Source organism: Sorex araneus, chromosome 4 (assembly GCF_027595985.1).
Source record: "Sorex araneus isolate mSorAra2 chromosome 4, mSorAra2.pri, whole genome shotgun sequence".
NCBI lineage: Eukaryota > Metazoa > Chordata > Mammalia > Eulipotyphla > Soricidae > Sorex > Sorex araneus.
In genome coordinates this window covers 193,382,408-193,399,575 of record NC_073305.1, presented here as the reverse complement: position 1 = coordinate 193,399,575, position 17,168 = coordinate 193,382,408, and the positions used below count along the sequence as shown (strand labels likewise).

Sequence of the window (17,168 nt, the reverse complement as noted above, 5' to 3'; positions counted from 1 at the left end):
AGCCCTGAGATGTGGCCCAACATCCACCTAGCAAGCCCTCCCCTCCCCCCCAAAATGTAGGCAAGCTGAGTATATTTAACCACTGGCTGCTCAGCAGGGCCACTCGGCCGCAGACACCAAGGGGCTCATCCATAACCGCCAGTCCTGCAGCATCCCCGGCGTTGGGGTTTTGTTCCCAATCCTGCGACCTTAAATTCATCAAGGCCTCGGGCAGCGTGTACCAGAAGGTGCCCAGTAGGGCTTTTGTCATTTTAAAAGAACAAAATGGAGAGGCAGGGACAGGGAACAAAGGCACACGGGAAGATAGAAGAGCTTTCAGGCCAGTATTTGGAGATCTGACGCTTCCCCTCAAAGCGAGGACAGGCCTGGCTCAACTCAGGAACGGACTTCAGAGACATGAAGAGGGCCAGCGTCACCCGCGACCCTCGGGCCGCCTGGACGCTCTGGAGGCCGCCCCGCCCACTCTTGGGGTCTGGAGTCAGGATGCTGAGCGGGGGTTGGGGGGGCCGACGGCGCAGAGGCCCCTGTGGGCGGTTCAAAAGCGACCCAAACCCGGCCCCCCAACGGGGCCCCGGCATGCGCCCCCGACCCCTCTGGATGAGACCCAGCGTGTACTGGACACCGCAGGGCCCGCCGGTGGCCCCAAAAGCTTCACAGGCCGGTGCGTGCCGCATCGCCCCCGCCGCCACCGCCGGACACGCGGCCTCCAGCGCGGGGGACGCCCCGCCCACCGCTTCCGCCGGAAGTGCGCGCGGCGGTGACGTCACGGGCGCCGGCGGTCCGGGGCGCGGGGTGCGGGGTGCGGGGTGCGGGGTGTAGGGTGCGGGCACGTGGACGTGCCTCCGACCCGCCGGCTCTGCGACCCCCGCCCAGCGCTGCCGGACCCCGGGCAGCTCCGGCCGGCTCCGCGCGCCTCGGTGAGGCCCCTGGTTCTGTCTAGTCTCCAGCGTGGACACTGCAGCCTCCGGCTCGCAGCTTGCTCTGTCCACCCCGGGACCCTCGGCCTCCCGCCCGCTCCGCAGTCGCGTCCCCGCACCCGCCGCACGCGGCGTGTCCTCTGCGGCTTCGCGCGCCCCCTGCCGCCCGGAGGAACTGCGCCCCCAGCGCTGCCGCCCAGAGGGGAGCGGTTCTAGCTTGGACCCCCATCTCCGCGTGGGAACTGCAGCTCTTTCCCCTGCCTTCATCTCTTGATTCGTGGCTGTTTTTTGGTCGCACTTGGCATTCAGACCGAGGATCGGATCTGCCAAGGCCCCAAGTAGCCGTTTCCTCTCTCTTTTTTCTGGTGTTTGGATGGCATCTGGCAGTGGTTTCTGCTGCCCTTGCACGCAGGAGTCACGCCTGGCTGTGTTTGGCGACCGTATGGGCCAGAACCCGGGTTGTCCACATGCAGGCGCCCTACCCGCGGTGCTGTCTCTTAAGTCTTCCAGTTTACTTAGAACAGGCTGTGTGTTCGGGCTGGAGAGACAGTACATCGTGTAGGGCATTTGCCTTGCACGGGGGCAGACCATAGTCCCCCCAAGTCCCACCAGGAGTGATCCCTGAGCACAATCAACCCTGTGTATAAAAGAAAAAGCAAACAAACAAAAACAGGGTATATTATGGGTGATCACAGCTATCTGTGGTGACTCTCAGAGGGGATATTACATTATGCCCAGTTGCAGACGGAGCGTCCCCGACTACCCCTTAGAAGCTGCCTGTGACCAGCTTCTAGATAATTACATTGCCAGAAGGTCCTTTTGATAATGCCTGTACCCACATCTTTGTGATTGCTTATATTAATTTTATTATTTTGTTTTGAGTCCACATTCGGCAGTGCTCAGGGCTTACTCCTGGCTCTGCTCTCAGGAATTACTCCTGGCAAGCTCAGGGGACCATATGGGATGCTGGGGATCAAACTTCCGTAGGTTGTGTGCAAGGCAAACACCCTCCCCGTTGTACTATTATTCCAGCCCATGAATGCTCATATTTAAAGGAGATACAAGAAGAACTTGTTGGGAGAAGGAGAGGTGGACGTTGCATGTTCCCTTCTTTTAGAATTTCTAGGGAGGGGATGCCCCAAAGCAGACTCCAAATTATTTGATTAGGGTACTTTGTGGGGGGCAGGGCGCTGAGGACCACAGGGGAGGCTGGGAGAGCCCAGACTTTGTACTCTGGAAAGCTGAGAGCATTAGAGGGTCTACTCAGTGGTAGGCGTTGGGCAGAGGTCCCAGGAGCTGTCACTCATGTGCTATTCTTTTGTAGCCCCAGGATGGACTTCCTGTTTCTCTTCTTGTTCTACGTGATGTTGGTGCTGGTCGCTGGTGTTCTGATCTACCTGGGCTTAAGAACCCAGTACCTGAACGGCTTGATGGGGAGAGGAGCCCAGGTAACGGCGGGGGGGGGGGGGAGGGAAGGGGGGTGTGCTTGGAGAGCCCTAGATTTGGAACCCCACCCAGTCACCCTTGAGCACTGGTGGGTGTGGCTTCACCCCACTCCCTGCAAAAGCAGCTGAATCCCCTCTGCTGTAGAAATGACATGACACATTATCCTTAGTGTCGCACTGTGAGCTGGAAGTGCGGCCGGGGCAGAGGGGACAGTTCTGAATCTGCCCGTTTGTTGCAGGTGTTTTCTCGCCTGGTTCCAGGATGCCTGCAGAGCGCCGTGCTGAGGTCGCTTCATTACCTCTTCCACACGCGGTACTTTGTCCCCCAGCTCAGAGGGCACCCGCTTTCCCTCCCAACAGTGGCTTTTGTGTGCGGTTCCCAGGATGGGGCCCGGGCCCCAGGCCTGTGCGAAGCGTGTGTTGTGCCGCTGGGCCCCTCTCCTGCATGCTCCTCTTTACACCGTCCGACCTTGGGCAGGGAGAGGATGGAAGCTGAGACTCAGAGCTCAGATCATCCGCCTTTTATCTCTGGGGTCTTGATGTCACCTCTTACTGTGTTTGAGGTGACATGATTACAGTAACATTGTATCAGTGTCTTTACTGTACAAAGTTACTACACCTCCAAAGTCTCAGGGACCCTCCCACTACTGTCCTTCCTGGCATGTCCCCTTTTGTTTGGGGGCATTGGGGGTATCTAGCTGTGCTCAGCGATTACTCCTGGCTCTGTACTCAGGGATCACCCCTGGAGGGACTTGAGGGACCCTGTGGGTGCCAGGGATTGAGACAGAACCGGGCTCAGCATCTTGAGGACAAGCTCCCCTGCTTTGTTTCTGGTTTTGACCTGCACTCCTTGATGCTCAGGAGTCCCTCTTGGTGGAGCTCGGGGGGACCATATAAAGTATTAGGGATCGGATCTGGGTTTGCCGCATGCAAGGCAAATGCCCTACAAGGCAAGTACCCTCTGTACTATCTCTCCAACCCCAAGATAGGCACCCGAAGCCCTGTACCATCTCTCCAAGCCCTTGGCATCTCTCCTCTGAAACAGAGCCCCTTAAGGCCTGATGGGCAGAGCGTGTGTGTCCTCGAGGCACCCTGAGTGTGGTTCGTGCTTGTTGCATTTCAGAAACCGCAGTTTCCTCATCCTGCACCTCCTCCTCCAGGGAACTGTTTATACCGAGTACTCCTGGGAGGTCCTGGGCTACTGTCTGGAGCTGGGCTTCTCCTTGTACTACCTTCTTCTGCCGTACCTGCTGCTGAGCATCAACCTGGTCTTTTTCACCTTAACTTGTGTGAGCAACCCCGGTGAGTCCTGGCTGACAGCTGCACTGGGAGTGTCCCCACAGGCAGGGAGGGTCCAGCAGACTACTCACCTGGGTGTGGCTTTTGTTTTGTTTTGTTTTGTTTTGCTTTTTGGGTCACACCCAGCGGTGTTGAGAGGTACTCCTGGCTCTGCACACAGGAATTAGTCTGGCGGTGCTTTGGGGACCATATGAAATGCTGGGGATCAAACCCAGGTCGGCTATGTGCAAGGCAAATGCCCTACCCGCTATACTATCACCCTGGTCTCAGGGTGCAGGCTTTTATGCTCTTCCACCAGTGCCTCCTGGTCTCATGTCTTTCCTTTTTGTTGTTGTTTTGGGTTTGGGGGCCACATCCAGTGGTGCTCAGGGTTTACTCCTAGCTCAGGTCAGTCCTGAGGGGCTCAGGAGATCCTGTGCAGAGCCAGGCAGTGAACTCTGCTTGACTAGATAAATACATCTATACATAAATATATATATACACATATATGTATGTATGTATGTATATATATATATATATATATATATGCAACAAATGATGCATGGGTTTACCTTTTCAGTGGAAGATTATTTGGCATAGGGAGGAAATAAGGTATTTACATGCATGATACCATGGATGGATCTTGAGCATATTGAGTTAAAGAGACTGCAAGCAAACACCAGTCTTGTGTGGTTGCATTTCTAGACTAGCCAGAAGAGGCCCGTCCTTAGCGACAGGGGTTAGATTGGGGGTTCAAGAGAAATGGGGTTAGTGTTTTGCATTTTGGGCAGCTCTGTGAAATATACCGAGCAGTGTGGCACTGTGGGTTTTGCAAGCGACCAGGCAGCCCATGAGGTGACAGCCACCATCTCAGGATGCAGGAGCGGCCAGACAGATGGTGCCACACCGACACGGTCCCTTCGCTCTAGGGACTGTCACCAAAGCAAATGAATCCCAGTTTCTTCAAGTTTACGAGTTTGACGGAGTGATGTTCTCCAGGAACTCAAGGTGTTCCACATGTGACCTCCGGAGACCAGCACGCTCTAAGCACTGCAGTGAGTCTGGCCCTGGCCTGTTCGCGGGCCTGCTGACCCACACACACGGGGTGGCCGAGGCTGCTGTGGGCTGGACATGGTTTCTGGAGGTCAGGCCTTGGGTGCTTGGAGAGGGGACCTGTCCGGCCTGGGCAGTGGCTGGGCAGGAGTCCAGGGGCTCCCAGCTGGAGCCACAGATGGGAACTGAGCTTTCTAGAAATCACTTTAGAGAAGTCCAAAGAAACAGGCGTGATTGGACAGGGTGAAGCTGCTCTTCCTCAGATGGGGCTGGGCCCAGTTCCATCCCCAGTATCTCGGAAGGTCCCCTGAGTTGCACCAGGCGTGATCCCTGAGCACAAAGGCAGGAGTAAGCCCAGAGCACCACTGGGGGTGGTCCCAGAAGCAAAGAAAAAATTACTTTAGATCATGTATTTTTTTAACCTAATTGATACACGTCAATAATTAGCATCAACAGTTATTCAGAGGATAGTCTACTTCTCTTGGTTGTTACTGAGTCTTCCATATCTGACCTTTATTGTACATTTTATTCAGACACTAAGGTTTTATTGTACATATTCAGGTTTTATAACATATTCACAGTTGGAAGGGTAGATTGTCATAACCCAGCATATTGCAGATGTTTGTGCATGTGTAGCTAGAGCTCGAACCCAGGGCTTCACCCGTGCAGGCAAGTTTTCTGACAAGTGCTCTGCCACTACGCCACATCCACATCCCTGTTCTTCAGTCCTGCTGTTTCTTAACATTTCCCTGTAATTGAAGCAAGTACCAAAAACTCATATTCCTTTAACACTCACCTTAATATAAAGTTCAGGGGGGTCCTCCCAAATAGTGCTCAGGGGACCTGGGGGTTCCTCCAGCCAGAGCTGCCTCTCAGTCTTGGCTGCCTGACCCTGTTACAGTCTTCAGGTGACTCTGTGGTACTAGGGAGCAAACTGGGGTTGGCTGCCCCCAAGGCACGTGTATTCCCCAAATACTCTGTCCTGGGCCTAAAGCTCATCTTTGTAAGAGGAGCCGGTCTGACTTTAAAGCACATGCGTCTTTCGTCGTGTTAGCAACTCATGTGTCACCTCCGTGTCTCTGAGGTTGAGTCCAGGCATTTGCAGAAGGGCGGCAGCAGCCTCGCCAAGGCTTCTCTTGGCTGTTCTTGCAGCCATGCTTCCTGCGTTCCCCTACTCGGGTGGTGCGGGTGCAGAAAGCACGGTCACCAGCATGGTCACCGCGTGTGCCATCGTCCTCTCAGGGACCCAGCACGTCTTGTGCTTCCTCTGTCAGGTGTTTGTGACTGCTGTGTGCACCGGTTTGACCATCACTGCATCTGGGTGAACAACTGCATCGGGGCCTGGAACATCAGGCACTTCCTCGTGTACCTTTGCACACTCACGGCGTCCGCCATGGCCCTGGCTGTGGTGAGCACTGTCTTCCTGGGCCATCTGGTGGTGGCAGCCGACTTGTACTCGGGGACCTACATTGATGCCCGTGGACGTGTCCAGGTCATCGACTTCATCTTTCTTGCTCAGGTGACTGGGGGTGACATGGTGTGGGCTGTGTTTCTCATTTAGTCCTTAAAAGTCACTTCCAAAATTGAACTAAAGAGGGTCTGTTTCCGAGTGAGATTGTGAGATAACTGATGTGCAATTTAAAAATTTTACATAGCTGGAGAGATAGTACGGTGGGCAGGGCATTTGCCTTGCACGCGGCTGACCCAGCCCCACATATGGTCCCCCTAAGGTCCACCAGGAGTGAGCCCCGACCAGAGCTAGGTGTGGTCCCAGACCCCACCTCCCAGTTACATATAATTCTCATGTCCTAAGATCCACCCTTTACTGGTTTTTGAGCTGTGCCCGGCAGTGCTCAGGGATGGCTCTTGGTGATGGCTAGGGCCACTGTTGTTATCTAATTTCAGAATCCCCCATTGCCCCAAAGAAGCTGAGAGACAAGAGTAGCTGTCCCCCACCTTGGCCCCCATCACCTTGCCCCTGGCCCCCCACGGTGCCCAGATCACGCCCGGAGCTGCCTCCTGCAGAGCCCGCATTTCCACCCTCTTGGTTATCTCCCTGAACCCCGGTGTATTTTATTCTAGATTTCCCCCCCAGTTATGAAAATTTCCAAACATGCCCCAGATGTTAAGAAAACAAGTGCCCATAAACCTTCCACTTAGATGTCAGAGTTGCTGACCTTTGCATACTTTTTGTCTATGTGATTTTCTGCATTATTAGAATCTAGTTGGGACACATCATGATACATGTTTTGGGGTGTGGGGGAAGGGGTCCTGACTGGTGCTCAGGAAGCCCTGGAGTTGCTGTTCAGTTCCCAGACCCGGGACATTGCCTGGGCCACACCACCAGTGCTGGGGCCTCCAGAGCCACAGCTGGCGATGCTGAGGTGAATGTGTGATACCATGAATCAAACCTGGGTCAACACAGATTTGGCGTGTGCCCTAACCACTGTGCTCTCTCCTGGCCTCAGTATCATACTTCTTCCCTACATATGTAATTTGTGTTTGAAGAAAGAGGGGGTACTGGGGGGGCACTGTGTAGAGGTGTGTGTCTCAGTGCTGTCTCGCTTCTGCCTGCAGCACCTGTTCCTGTCCTTCCCAAGGATCGTCTTCATGCTGGGCTTTGTCCTGGTGCTCAGCTTCCTGCTGGGGGGTTACCTGTGCTTCATGCTGTACCTGGCAGCCACCAACCAGACCACGAATGAGTGGTACAAGAGCCATCGGACCCGGTGCCAGCATCACCCCAACATGTGTCAGCTCCCACCCACCAAGCCCCAGGGCTCCCAGAACTTTTACTCTCGAGGGCTTTGGAGTAACCTTAGTGAGATCTTTCTATCGGCTCCCGTGTTTCTGGGGAGGAAGAAGAAATGAGAGTGTGGCCTTTATGTTGTGAGCACATGCATTTATTCCTACTCATGGTCGCTCACTGTCTTCACCCTGCTTGCTTGTCCTGGGCTTTTGTTTTTCTCTTTTCTGCAGGGTGGGTTTTTTTTTCCCCCTTTCAGTTTTGGGGCCACACAGCTCAGTGTTTAGGGTTTATTCCTGGCTCTTCAGGGATCACACATTGTCGTGCGGTGGGGACCACATGGGATGCTGAAGATGGAAACCCGGTGGACCATGGCAAGGCAAGCCCCTCCAATGGGTGGTTTGGAACGTACTTTTGGTGGTTAAATGGAAAGGAAACAAGTTTGCGGGGCCTCACGGCTGACCCGGTATAGTAGGAAGCTGCCCCCTCGTCCCCTCAGTGTAGGGATGGGGAGGCCCGGGCCCCTCTGTACACACCGGGCCTGCCCAGTTGCTGCCCTTCCGTGGCCCTCCCTGAGCCTTTGCGGCCTTATTTAAAATTCCCACCGCGAACATTGTCCCACAGAAACCTGATCATGGGTAACTTTGTAACTATCTCACGTTGATTTAATAAAATAATTTTTTAAAAGATGCATAAAAATCCCTCAGTAAACCCTCCAGATTGACTGGCGCGGGGCGCGGCGGCGGGCCGGTTGCCGGAAAAGGCTGGGGGTGCAGACCCGGAGAGCGCGGGGCGGGAGGAGGCGGGGGTAAGGGGCGGATTCGCGCGGCGGGAGCAGGCGGGGCCGAGGGGAGCGGGGCGGAGTCGCGCAGCGGGAGAGGGCGGGGCTGAGGGGAACGGGGCGGAGTCTCGCTGCGGCCTCAGGGCGCACCCCCCACACGGGCCGCTAGGGGGCGCCCTCCCGGGCGCGGGCGCGGCCGGCGCTTGGCCCCTGCGGGCCGCCGTCGCGCGCTCGGGCTCGGCCGCGGTTCCGCTCCGCGGCGCCGGCTGCCGGGGCTGTCGGGGGGCGCTGCCGTCGCAGCGGGGGTGGCCGCGGGCCGGCGCGGGGGGCGCGGGGCGCGGCGGCCGGGGCCGGGGCCGGGCCGCGGCGTCTTTGTGCGGGCAGCGGCGGCGCGGGCGGGAGGGGCCGCGCCATGAGCGACATCCGCCACTCGCTGCTGCGGCGCGACGCGCTGAGCGCGGCCAAGGAGGTGCTGTACCACCTGGACATCTTCTTCAGCAGCCAGCTGCAGAGCGCGCCGCTGCCGCTCGTGGACAAGGGCCCGGTGGAGCTGCTCGAGGAGTTCGTGTTCCAGGTGCCCAAGGAGCGCGGCGCGCAGCCCAAGGTGCGGCGGGCACCCCGCACGCCCGGCAGCCGCGCGCCCCCCAACTCCCCCCCCCCTCCGCCGAGCGCACGCAGGTCCGCGGCTGGGCGGGGGGCGCGGGCGGCCCCCGGAGGGGGGCGGCCGTCCCACGAGCACGTGGAAGCCGTGCGCCCGTCTGACCGCCTCCCCGCGTTTGTCTTCCAGAGATTGAATTCGCTCCAGGAGCTCCAACTTCTTGAAATCATGTGCAATTATTTCCAGGAGCAAAGCAAGGACTCTGTCCGGCAGATTGTTTTCTCGTCCCTTTTCAGCCCTCAGGGGAACAAAGCCGACGACAGCCGCATGAGCCTGCTGGGAAAGCTGGTGTCCATGGCGGTGGCCGTGTGCCGGGTCCCGGTGCTGGAGTGTGCGGCCTCCTGGCTCCAGGTACTGCCCCGAACTGCCGCGCGCCCTCCGTCGCCTTGTCCACCCGTCCCCCGCGCCCTTCGCGTCCCCCTGACAGTTCCTTAGGTCTGGTTTCCGCGGGTCTGGCGGTCACTCTGGCAAGCAACGGTTTCTTGTGGTTCCTGAGTTGCAAGAGAAACTGCGAAAAGATCCCAAGCCGAGCATCCCTGTTGAGATCCACTACATTGTGGAAACAGCTGCATGGGGAAACCAGCGATGTCACTTTTTGTTTCAGTAGGGCACTCCCAGCGGTGCCATCAGGGGCTACAGGGCGGTGCTCAGTGGCTGGTCAGGGCCATCAGACTCACAGGTGCTTGGTACTTACTCAGCACCTACCTACTGCTTGAACCACAGCTCTCTGCTAAAGTTAGGATATTTTTTGTTTTGTTTTGGTGTCACACCCTGCGGTGCTCAGGGGTCACTCTTGGCCAGTCTCAGGGGTGCCAGGGATCAAACCTGGGGTGGCTGCATGTAAGGCAAACACCTTACCTGCAATCCTCTCTGTTGCCCCTGAAGTTAGGGTTTTTTTTTTTTTTTTTTTTTTTTTTGCTTTTTGGGTCACACCCGGCGATGCACAGGGGTTACTCCTGGCAGTGCTCAGGGGACCATATGGGATGCTGGGAATCGAACCTGGGTCGGCCGCGTGCAAGGCAAATGCCCTACCCGTTGTGCTATCGCTCCAGCCCCTGAAGTTAGGATATTAAGGACCATTGACAGAGGCAGAGAAGTAGCTCAGAGGGGTGGAGAGTATGTTGGAAGACTTTTCATATGCAGGAGCTCTTGGTCGACCCCAGGTTCTGCCAGGCTCCCAGCACCAGCAGCTGTACCCGCAAAACAAATAGAGGAAGAGCACTGTCAGCTACTTGTTTGCCCATTTCTGCCCGGATAGGGCGGTGAGCACACGATTCTTTGTTTTGTTCCAGGGGACGCTGGAAAGTTGCTGGCTCTCATGGTGGCCATGAGCTGTCCAGTGTCCAAGGAAAAATGGCTCTTTGGGGCCAGGGAGCTAGTTTAAAGCGCTGGTCCTGGGTCCAAAGCCAAGTACAGTGGGTTGGCACTTGCCTTACACGTGCTTGACGCTTGACCCAGATTCGATCCTGAGTATCTCATATGGCCCCCCAAGCACCTCCAGGAGTAACCCCTGAGTACTGCTTGGTGTGGCCCTCAAACCCAAACAAGTGCTGGTCCACAGGCTCTGTCTGCTGAGCCCAGGTTTGATCCCCAGCAGCAAATGGTCCCCAGTACAGTGGAGGGATGGGCACTGGCAGTTCTGAGCACAGCAGGTGTGGCAAGCCCGGAACAAAACAAAAGCCTAAACTTTATTCAAATGGCAAAGCCCAAGCAGTTGATATGTGCTATACAGACCCTTCAGAGAAGGCGTTTTGGGAAATTCATTGTTTTTGTCCTCAGTGTGGGAATTCATGTAGGCGGTAACTCAGAGATTTGCTTTAATATTTTTTATGGTTTGTTATTTTTGGCCCACCCCAGCAGCGCTCAGAGATTACTCCTTGTGGGCTTGGGGGACCGTATGGGGTCCTGGGGATTGAACATGGGTTGCCTGCATGCAGAGCGAGCGCCCTACCCATTGTACTATCACTCAGGCCCCGTGCATTAATTTTTTGTTTTTCTTTTTGGGTCACACCCGGCGCTGCACAGGGGTTTCTCCTGGCTCTGCACTCAGAAATTACTCCTGGCGGCACTCGGGGGACCATTTGGGATGCCGGGGATCGAACCCGGGTCGACTGTGTGCAAGGCAAGCTCCCTACCCAATGTACTCTCGCCCTGGTGTTAATTTTTAAGTTAACTATTGACATTGAGTTTTGTAAGATTGCTTCATTTGCTAGCATTCGAAATGAAAAATTTTAAACTTAGTTAAATGTTCTTATAGTATCCCAAATGTGTAGCTAGCAATATTGACGGGGTGGGGGCACCCCAGCGATGTTGAGGAGCTACTCTTGGCTCTGTGCTCTGGAATCACTCCTTTCGTTGCTCAGGGGACCATGAGGTGCCAGGGGTGGAACTGGGCTTGGCCGTGTGCTAAGCAGGTGCTCTCCCCTGCCCTCCCCCAACCCCTACAATGTGTGTTGCCATCTGTGTCACCAGGTGAGCATCTGGACAGAATTCAGGTGCCTGAATTGCATCAGCCCGAGTTTGCCCGGCTGCCCTGTGGGGCTCTGGAGCTGCAGCACCCCCATCGCTTGGGGGCTATTTCTTGGGGGAGTGCTGTTGGCCTTGACCTGATAGGAAAGTTGGGTTTAGACTCTTTAGTTCACCTTGCAGCTCTCCGTGAGCCCCCCTGGTTCCCCTCTGCCTGTGACTGGAGAGCAGTCATGGGCCCCGGGAGGCAGCTTCCTGTGGGCGAGGGTGGGGTACACTGCCTGGCTGGGGTGTCAGCCTGCAGTTCCCCTGCCAGCCCCAAGGGGCGCTGGAGCTGCAGCACCTCTGTTGCTGGGGGTTCTGGCCTCTGCCTGCCCCTTCCCTCCCAAGGTGGAGAGGGTGACATGGGGGACTTGGGAGATTATAAAGTGAGCCAGGAGTGACAGTACAGCGGGGCGGGTGTGCTCCACATCCCTCCATCCCTAAGGGCAGAGCCACGAGTGAGCCCTGAGCACACAGGTGTGCCCCCGAACCAGAAGGGAACCGGGACTGCTGAGGCGGGGCGGAGGGACCGGCCTTGCTGTGTGGGCCCTCCCGGGCTTGGCTGTGGTCCCACCGGGAAGCCACACAGGGACAGGTGGTGGTGCTGGCTGCCTCGGAGGCTTTGTCAGCAACTGCACAAAATCGCTGTCTTCTTCTCTACCTGTGCGGGGGGGCCTGCAGTGGACACTGGCCAGGACTGGCCGCTGCCCGCTTCAGGTGCCTGTGTCTTTCCAGCGGACGCCTGTGCTCTACTGTGTGCGCCTGGCCAGGGCCCTGGTGGACGATTACTGCTGCCTGGTGCCCGGCTCCGTGCAGACGCTGAAGCAGATCCTCAGTGCCAGCCCGCGCTTCTGCTGCCAGTTCCTCACGGCCGTCACGGCGCTCTACGACCTGTCCTCGGGTAAGGCCCGTCCCAGAGGAGGCTGTCAGGCTCCCCCGTGTCTCTTACTTTTCTCTCGTCTTAGAGGCACCCCGTCTGGCAGTGCTGGGGAGGCCCAGGGAGGGGGCTGCTGGGGGCCCAGAGGTGGGGTCGAGCTCTGGAAGGTGGGCTTGTGCTGCCCACTCGAGCTGCTGGCTGGCTTTTCATCCTCATCTCTCATTTGGAACAAACCCGGGGCGGCCATGGCCACACGCCAGGCTGCTGCTCCCAGACCCTCCATGGCACTTATTGATTCCTGTGATTTTAATTTTTTTGCGAGGGGAGGGGGTGGAGGAGCACAGCCAGCACTTCCCAGGGTTATCCCTGGCTCTGCACTCAGGATCACTCCTGGCAATGCTCGGGGGGCCGTGTGGGATTTCCAGGATGGAATTCAGGTGGGCTGCATGCAAGGGCAGCGTGCGCTCGTGATCCTGTTGCTCTGGCCCTGTGCTTTGGTGTGCCACCCTGGCTGTGCTGGGAGGGGAGGGGGCCACTACCCCCCAACTCCCAGTGGTACCCGCAGCTGTGCAGCATGGGATACCGGGACTGTGTGCATAAGGCCTGAGGGCATCCCAGCCTCCACTGCCTGATGTCAGCTGCTTATTCCGACTACCCCTCCCCCAGCTCCCAAAAAGCTTTTTCCTGGGGCTGGAGAAAGGGCAGGGTTAAGGGCCTTGCTCACTGCCCACCTGCCTGGGTTTGTGGCCCAGCACTGCGAGCCCTGAGTGGTACTGCATCGTAGGCCCTTGCATTGGACAGCCTGCAGGTTGAGAATGGCCAGTACATGCTCCCAGCGCCCCTGGAGGCACCCCCAAAAAATAAAAATCACTATCCTGATCAGTTTGCTGCCGCCCTGCTCCCCACACTGAGCACACGTTCTAAGGACACGTTCTAAGGACACTTCTGGCGCGTGCAAGTGTGGGTCCTTGCACACCCTCTGCTGTTGCCCACGGGGTCTTACAACAGCTCTCTGCTTCCCCATCCGGGGGGGGGGGGCGTCTCGAGAATTGAGCACCAAGTGCCACTCGTGCCACACAGCTGCCAGGTCCCATCCCCATGGACCAGGAAGGAAGGGCCTGGGCCACCTGGGCTGTGCCAGGCTCCGGCCTGGCCAGCTGGCTGTGGGCTTCTTTATGGAATGGGTGCCAGGACAACTTGGGGCTGACGGGGCACTTCCCAGGGATGTATGGCTTCCTGCTTAGGGGCTCTGCTGCCCATTTTGAGGGGACAGGGACAGGCTCCTCCTGAGTCTGCCACCGCCCCGCCTCTGCCTCCCTGCATTCTGGGACTCTGCGGTTTTAGGGATTGAGCCGGGGCCTGGTACAGTCCAGCCACCTGCTTTGTTCTTGAGCCCTGTGCCAAACCAGAGTGGCCCAGGCCCTGGGGCCTTTGCAGTGGCCCTTGAGGACTGAGCACAGATTGGTGCTGCTTCCAGAAGTTTCTGGGAATGGGGGCGCAGGCCTGGGGACCAGCATCCTGCAGAGTGCCAGAAGGGAAAAGGCCCTCCCAGACGGCCTGCCGCCTCTTGGCCTAGTGAGGACAGGCAAGGCAGGTGAGCGGAGGAAGGGTTGGCAGATGGCTCCGGTTGCCTGGGGCTTTCCTCAGTAGAGGAACTGTCCCCAGCCTTGCTCTGGAGGCCAGGTGTGAGAATTCAGTGGTTGGTCCCTGCTCAGTACACAGTGCTCAGGCCAAGAATCTGTGCTCAGCACACAGTGCCCGGGCTGGGATTTGCAGTACTTGGCTCTGCTCCACTGCCTGCATTGTGCCAGACGGCTGTGGAACCTGGGTCATGGTCCCGAAGAGTGGTCGGTCCCGCACTCACCCAGGGACCCTTCTAGCTGCAGCTGGTCTGTCTCTGTCTGCAGATGACCTCATCCCGCCCTTGGACTTGCTTGAAGTGACCGTGAGCTGGATTTTCGAAGACCCCCGGCTGACCCTCATCACCTTTTTAAACACCCCCATCGCGGCCAGCCTCCCCATCGGCTTCCTAGAGCTGACGCCGCTCACAGGCTTGATCCGCTGGTGCGTGAAGGCACCTCTCGCGTACAAGAGGAAGAGGAAGGCCCCCGTGTCCAACGGCCACGCCAGCACCAAGGCTGCCAAGGAGTGCGCGGGGCCGGACAGAGACTCGCACCTCCTGTACTCCAAACTGCACCTGAGCGTCCTGCACGGCCTCATGATGCTGCAGGCGCACCTGACTGAGAAGAACCTGTACGGGCGCCTGGGGCTGGTCCCTTTCGACCATATGGTGCCGCTGGTCGAGGAGGTCAACCGGCTGGCAGATGAGCTGAACCCCCTCAACGCCTCCCAGGAGATCGAGCTCGCTCTCGACCGCCTGGCGCAGGCCCTGCAGGTGGCCATGGCGTCGGGGGCCCTGCTGTGCACGAGAGGTGGGTGACGGGGGGCGAGGGGAATGCCGCACCAGGCAGGGGCAACGCAGCTCCACCATGGAGCTTGCTCAAGGCTGACTCCTAGCTCTGCACTTGGGGATCATTCCTGGTGGGACCTGAGGAACCCTCTGGGGGGCGGGGGATGGAACCTGGGTCGGTGCATTCGAGGCCAGCGCTCTGCCCACTGCCCCATCTTTCTGGCCGTCACATATTTGCTCAGTTGAGTGACAGGAGTGGGAAGGGGGAACATCCCAGGTATGACAGGTTTGCACTGTGGTTTCTGGCGTTTCTTCGGGTGGTAATGCGGGACCCCTATGCCGAGCTGAGCACTAGCCCTTGGGTCCTGAGCCAGCGCCCAGAGGCAGGTATTGAGGTCTATGAGTTTAGACACAGGCCTGCTGACGGCCGCCTCTAGCTTCGTGTCACTGAGCTGGGGCTGTCGCCAGGGAGTGACCTGGTGTGGGCCACCTGCCTTCCCAGGGCGCCCCCCCCATGTTCTGCCCAGTAGCATGGGGTCTCGGGTGCCCGCCTTCCTGAGCCCCGTATTCTGTGCGGCCTCAGTCACTCGGTCTCTTAATGGTACAGGAACGTGTGGGTGGTGCATTCCTGCCCCGCTGGTGACGCAGAGGCCACTCCATCTATCCCTTGTCACTTTCTCCTTTGCAGATGACCTGAGGACCCTGTGCTCCAGGCTACCCCACAACAAGTGAGTGTCTTTGGCCTGCGTGTGGGGCGGGGGGGCACGTTCCCTGGTAGAGTGGGCCTCTGGAGGTCGCGGTGGGAGGGCTCATTCACTGTGTCGGTATCGGTGTGGCTGTACCCTGGCTGCAACACTGCAGTGCTGGGTGGAGCCAGACCTTGGCCCTGCTGCTGGTTTGGAGCTGGGCTATGGCTGGGGCTCGTTTGGTTGCGCCTCGGCTGCAGGCTCTGAATGCGGCTCTGCCTGTGGCCTGTTATGATGGCTGGCCGTATCCTGGCCTCAGTGTCCCCCTGTAAGGTGGGGCCAGTGGTATCAGATCTTGGGCTTGACGGGGGTGCTCCAGGAGTGGAGTTGTGGGCACCCTCAGGAGTGGCGGCGGAGAAGCTGGTGGCTGCAGAAGCTCCTGCCTGGCATGTTTGGAGCAAGGGCAACCTTGGGGAAAAGCCTCACTGCCCACAGCTGCCTCAGTTCCCTCCAGAAAACCAAGGAGGCCGTTTCCCAGCAGGTGGGGCTGTGGGGGTGTGTTTGTGTGGCTATGTGTGTCTGTGTCCCAGGATCTGGCCCAGGCGCGCATCCCGCCGTGGAGCTGCGTGTGCAGCCCGGTGCCCCGGTGTTCTGATGTTCCACGCAGAGCAGGGCCTTCTCAGGCCAGGCAGGCTTCGGGCCCCTATGACCCGGTTCTCCCTTCCTAGCTCCCCCTGGGACAGCGTTGCACTTTCTCGCCCACTGCTTATGGGAGAGCAGTGCCCAGGGGCTGCCCTGCAGTGCTCAGGGGCCACCCAGGAGGAGAGGCGTCTGGTGTGTCACTGGGCCAGGCAGGCAGCATCCAGGGAGAGCTCTGGGGAGCAGGGGTACGAGCGGGACCAGAAACTTCTCTAACCTGCAGGTGGAAGCCTCAGAGCACTCCCCTCACTGGGGCAGCGTTGGGGAGCAGTGGGGTGTGGGGCACCCCAGGACCCGTGTGGGAGGGGACACAGGGCTGGCGAGGTCTGGGAGAGTGGGGGGGCAGTGCAGCCTCGGATCAGGGTCACCGAGAGGCCAGCACCTGGGAGAGCCTGGCTTGGGGCCTCGGGCATCTCGGGTGGGCAGTAGAGATAGGGTCCTTGCAGCTCCCGGCCTCATCCCCTATCCCAAGGGCCCCACCCGTGCCCTGGCTGCCCCTAGTGCGTGGGGCACCACCCTGCTCCCCTTGAATTTTGTCTCCAGAAGGTTCCACCGTGGATAGGGCAGCCCCAGCCCACGTGGCCACGTCCTAACCTGTGTCCTGTGTTCACAGCCTCCTCCAGCTGGTGATCTCGGGGCCAGTGCAGCAGTCCCCCCACACGGCACTGCCCCCCGGATTCTACCCGCATATCCACACGCCGCCTCTGGGCTACGGGGCAGTGCCTGCGCACCCTGCAGCGCACCCGGCACTGCCCGCGCACCCGGGACACGCCTTCCTCTCGGGCATGACCTTCCCATTCCGGCCCATCCGCTAAGGCTCAGCAGGACCGTGCAGAGAAGAGACGGTGACTTGCCCGGCACAGACCCCGGCCCAGCCTGGCCCACCCGTGGAGGTCCAGTAGGGATGGAGGGAGAGGGGAGCCCCGCCACGGCGTTGGTAGACACGAGTGCTGGGTGCGGAAAAGGGCGCGGCGCCCCTGCCCCGGCCCTGGGCTCTCAGGGGCTCCAGCCAACCAGAGGCCGGGGGTGACGCCACCTCCAGGAAAGGAGCTTCTCCATTTTATTGGGGTCTCTAGACTTTCCTTATTGCAAATAAATTTTTTCTAAACAGTT

General features: G+C 58.5%; 2 protein-coding genes across 5 annotated transcripts; both read left to right on the top strand.

Annotated features, from left to right (window-relative positions):
- Nucleotides 1-780: 780 nt before the first annotated feature.
- Nucleotides 781-8,122, top strand: ZDHHC4 (zinc finger DHHC-type palmitoyltransferase 4). 3 transcript variants are annotated; one of them, XM_055135341.1, is made up of 7 exons: nt 781-917; nt 2,242-2,365; nt 2,602-2,675; nt 3,486-3,664; nt 4,570-4,695; nt 5,968-6,212; nt 7,271-8,122. In XM_055135341.1, exons 2-7 carry the CDS (start codon nt 2,249-2,251, stop codon nt 7,559-7,561), a joined length of 1,032 nt encoding a protein of 343 aa, XP_054991316.1. In that variant the 5' UTR covers nt 781-917; nt 2,242-2,248; the 3' UTR covers nt 7,562-8,122. The 3 variants fall into 3 exon arrangements, with proteins under 3 accessions (XP_054991316.1, XP_054991318.1, XP_054991317.1); XM_055135342.1 differs by lacking the exon at nt 781-917 and adding an exon at nt 945-1,255; XM_055135343.1 differs by lacking the exon at nt 4,570-4,695.
- A 421-nt stretch (nt 8,123-8,543) lies between these two features.
- On the top strand, nt 8,544-17,168 carry INTS15 (integrator complex subunit 15). Of its 2 annotated transcripts, none has more exons than XM_055135338.1 (6): nt 8,544-8,791; nt 9,005-9,226; nt 12,119-12,284; nt 14,168-14,692; nt 15,359-15,398; nt 16,669-17,168. In XM_055135338.1, exons 1-6 carry the CDS (start codon nt 8,630-8,632, stop codon nt 16,868-16,870), a joined length of 1,317 nt encoding a protein of 438 aa, XP_054991313.1. In that variant the 5' UTR covers nt 8,544-8,629; the 3' UTR covers nt 16,871-17,168. The 2 variants fall into 2 exon arrangements, with proteins under 2 accessions (XP_054991313.1, XP_054991312.1); XM_055135337.1 differs by having other exon boundaries at nt 8,544-8,821.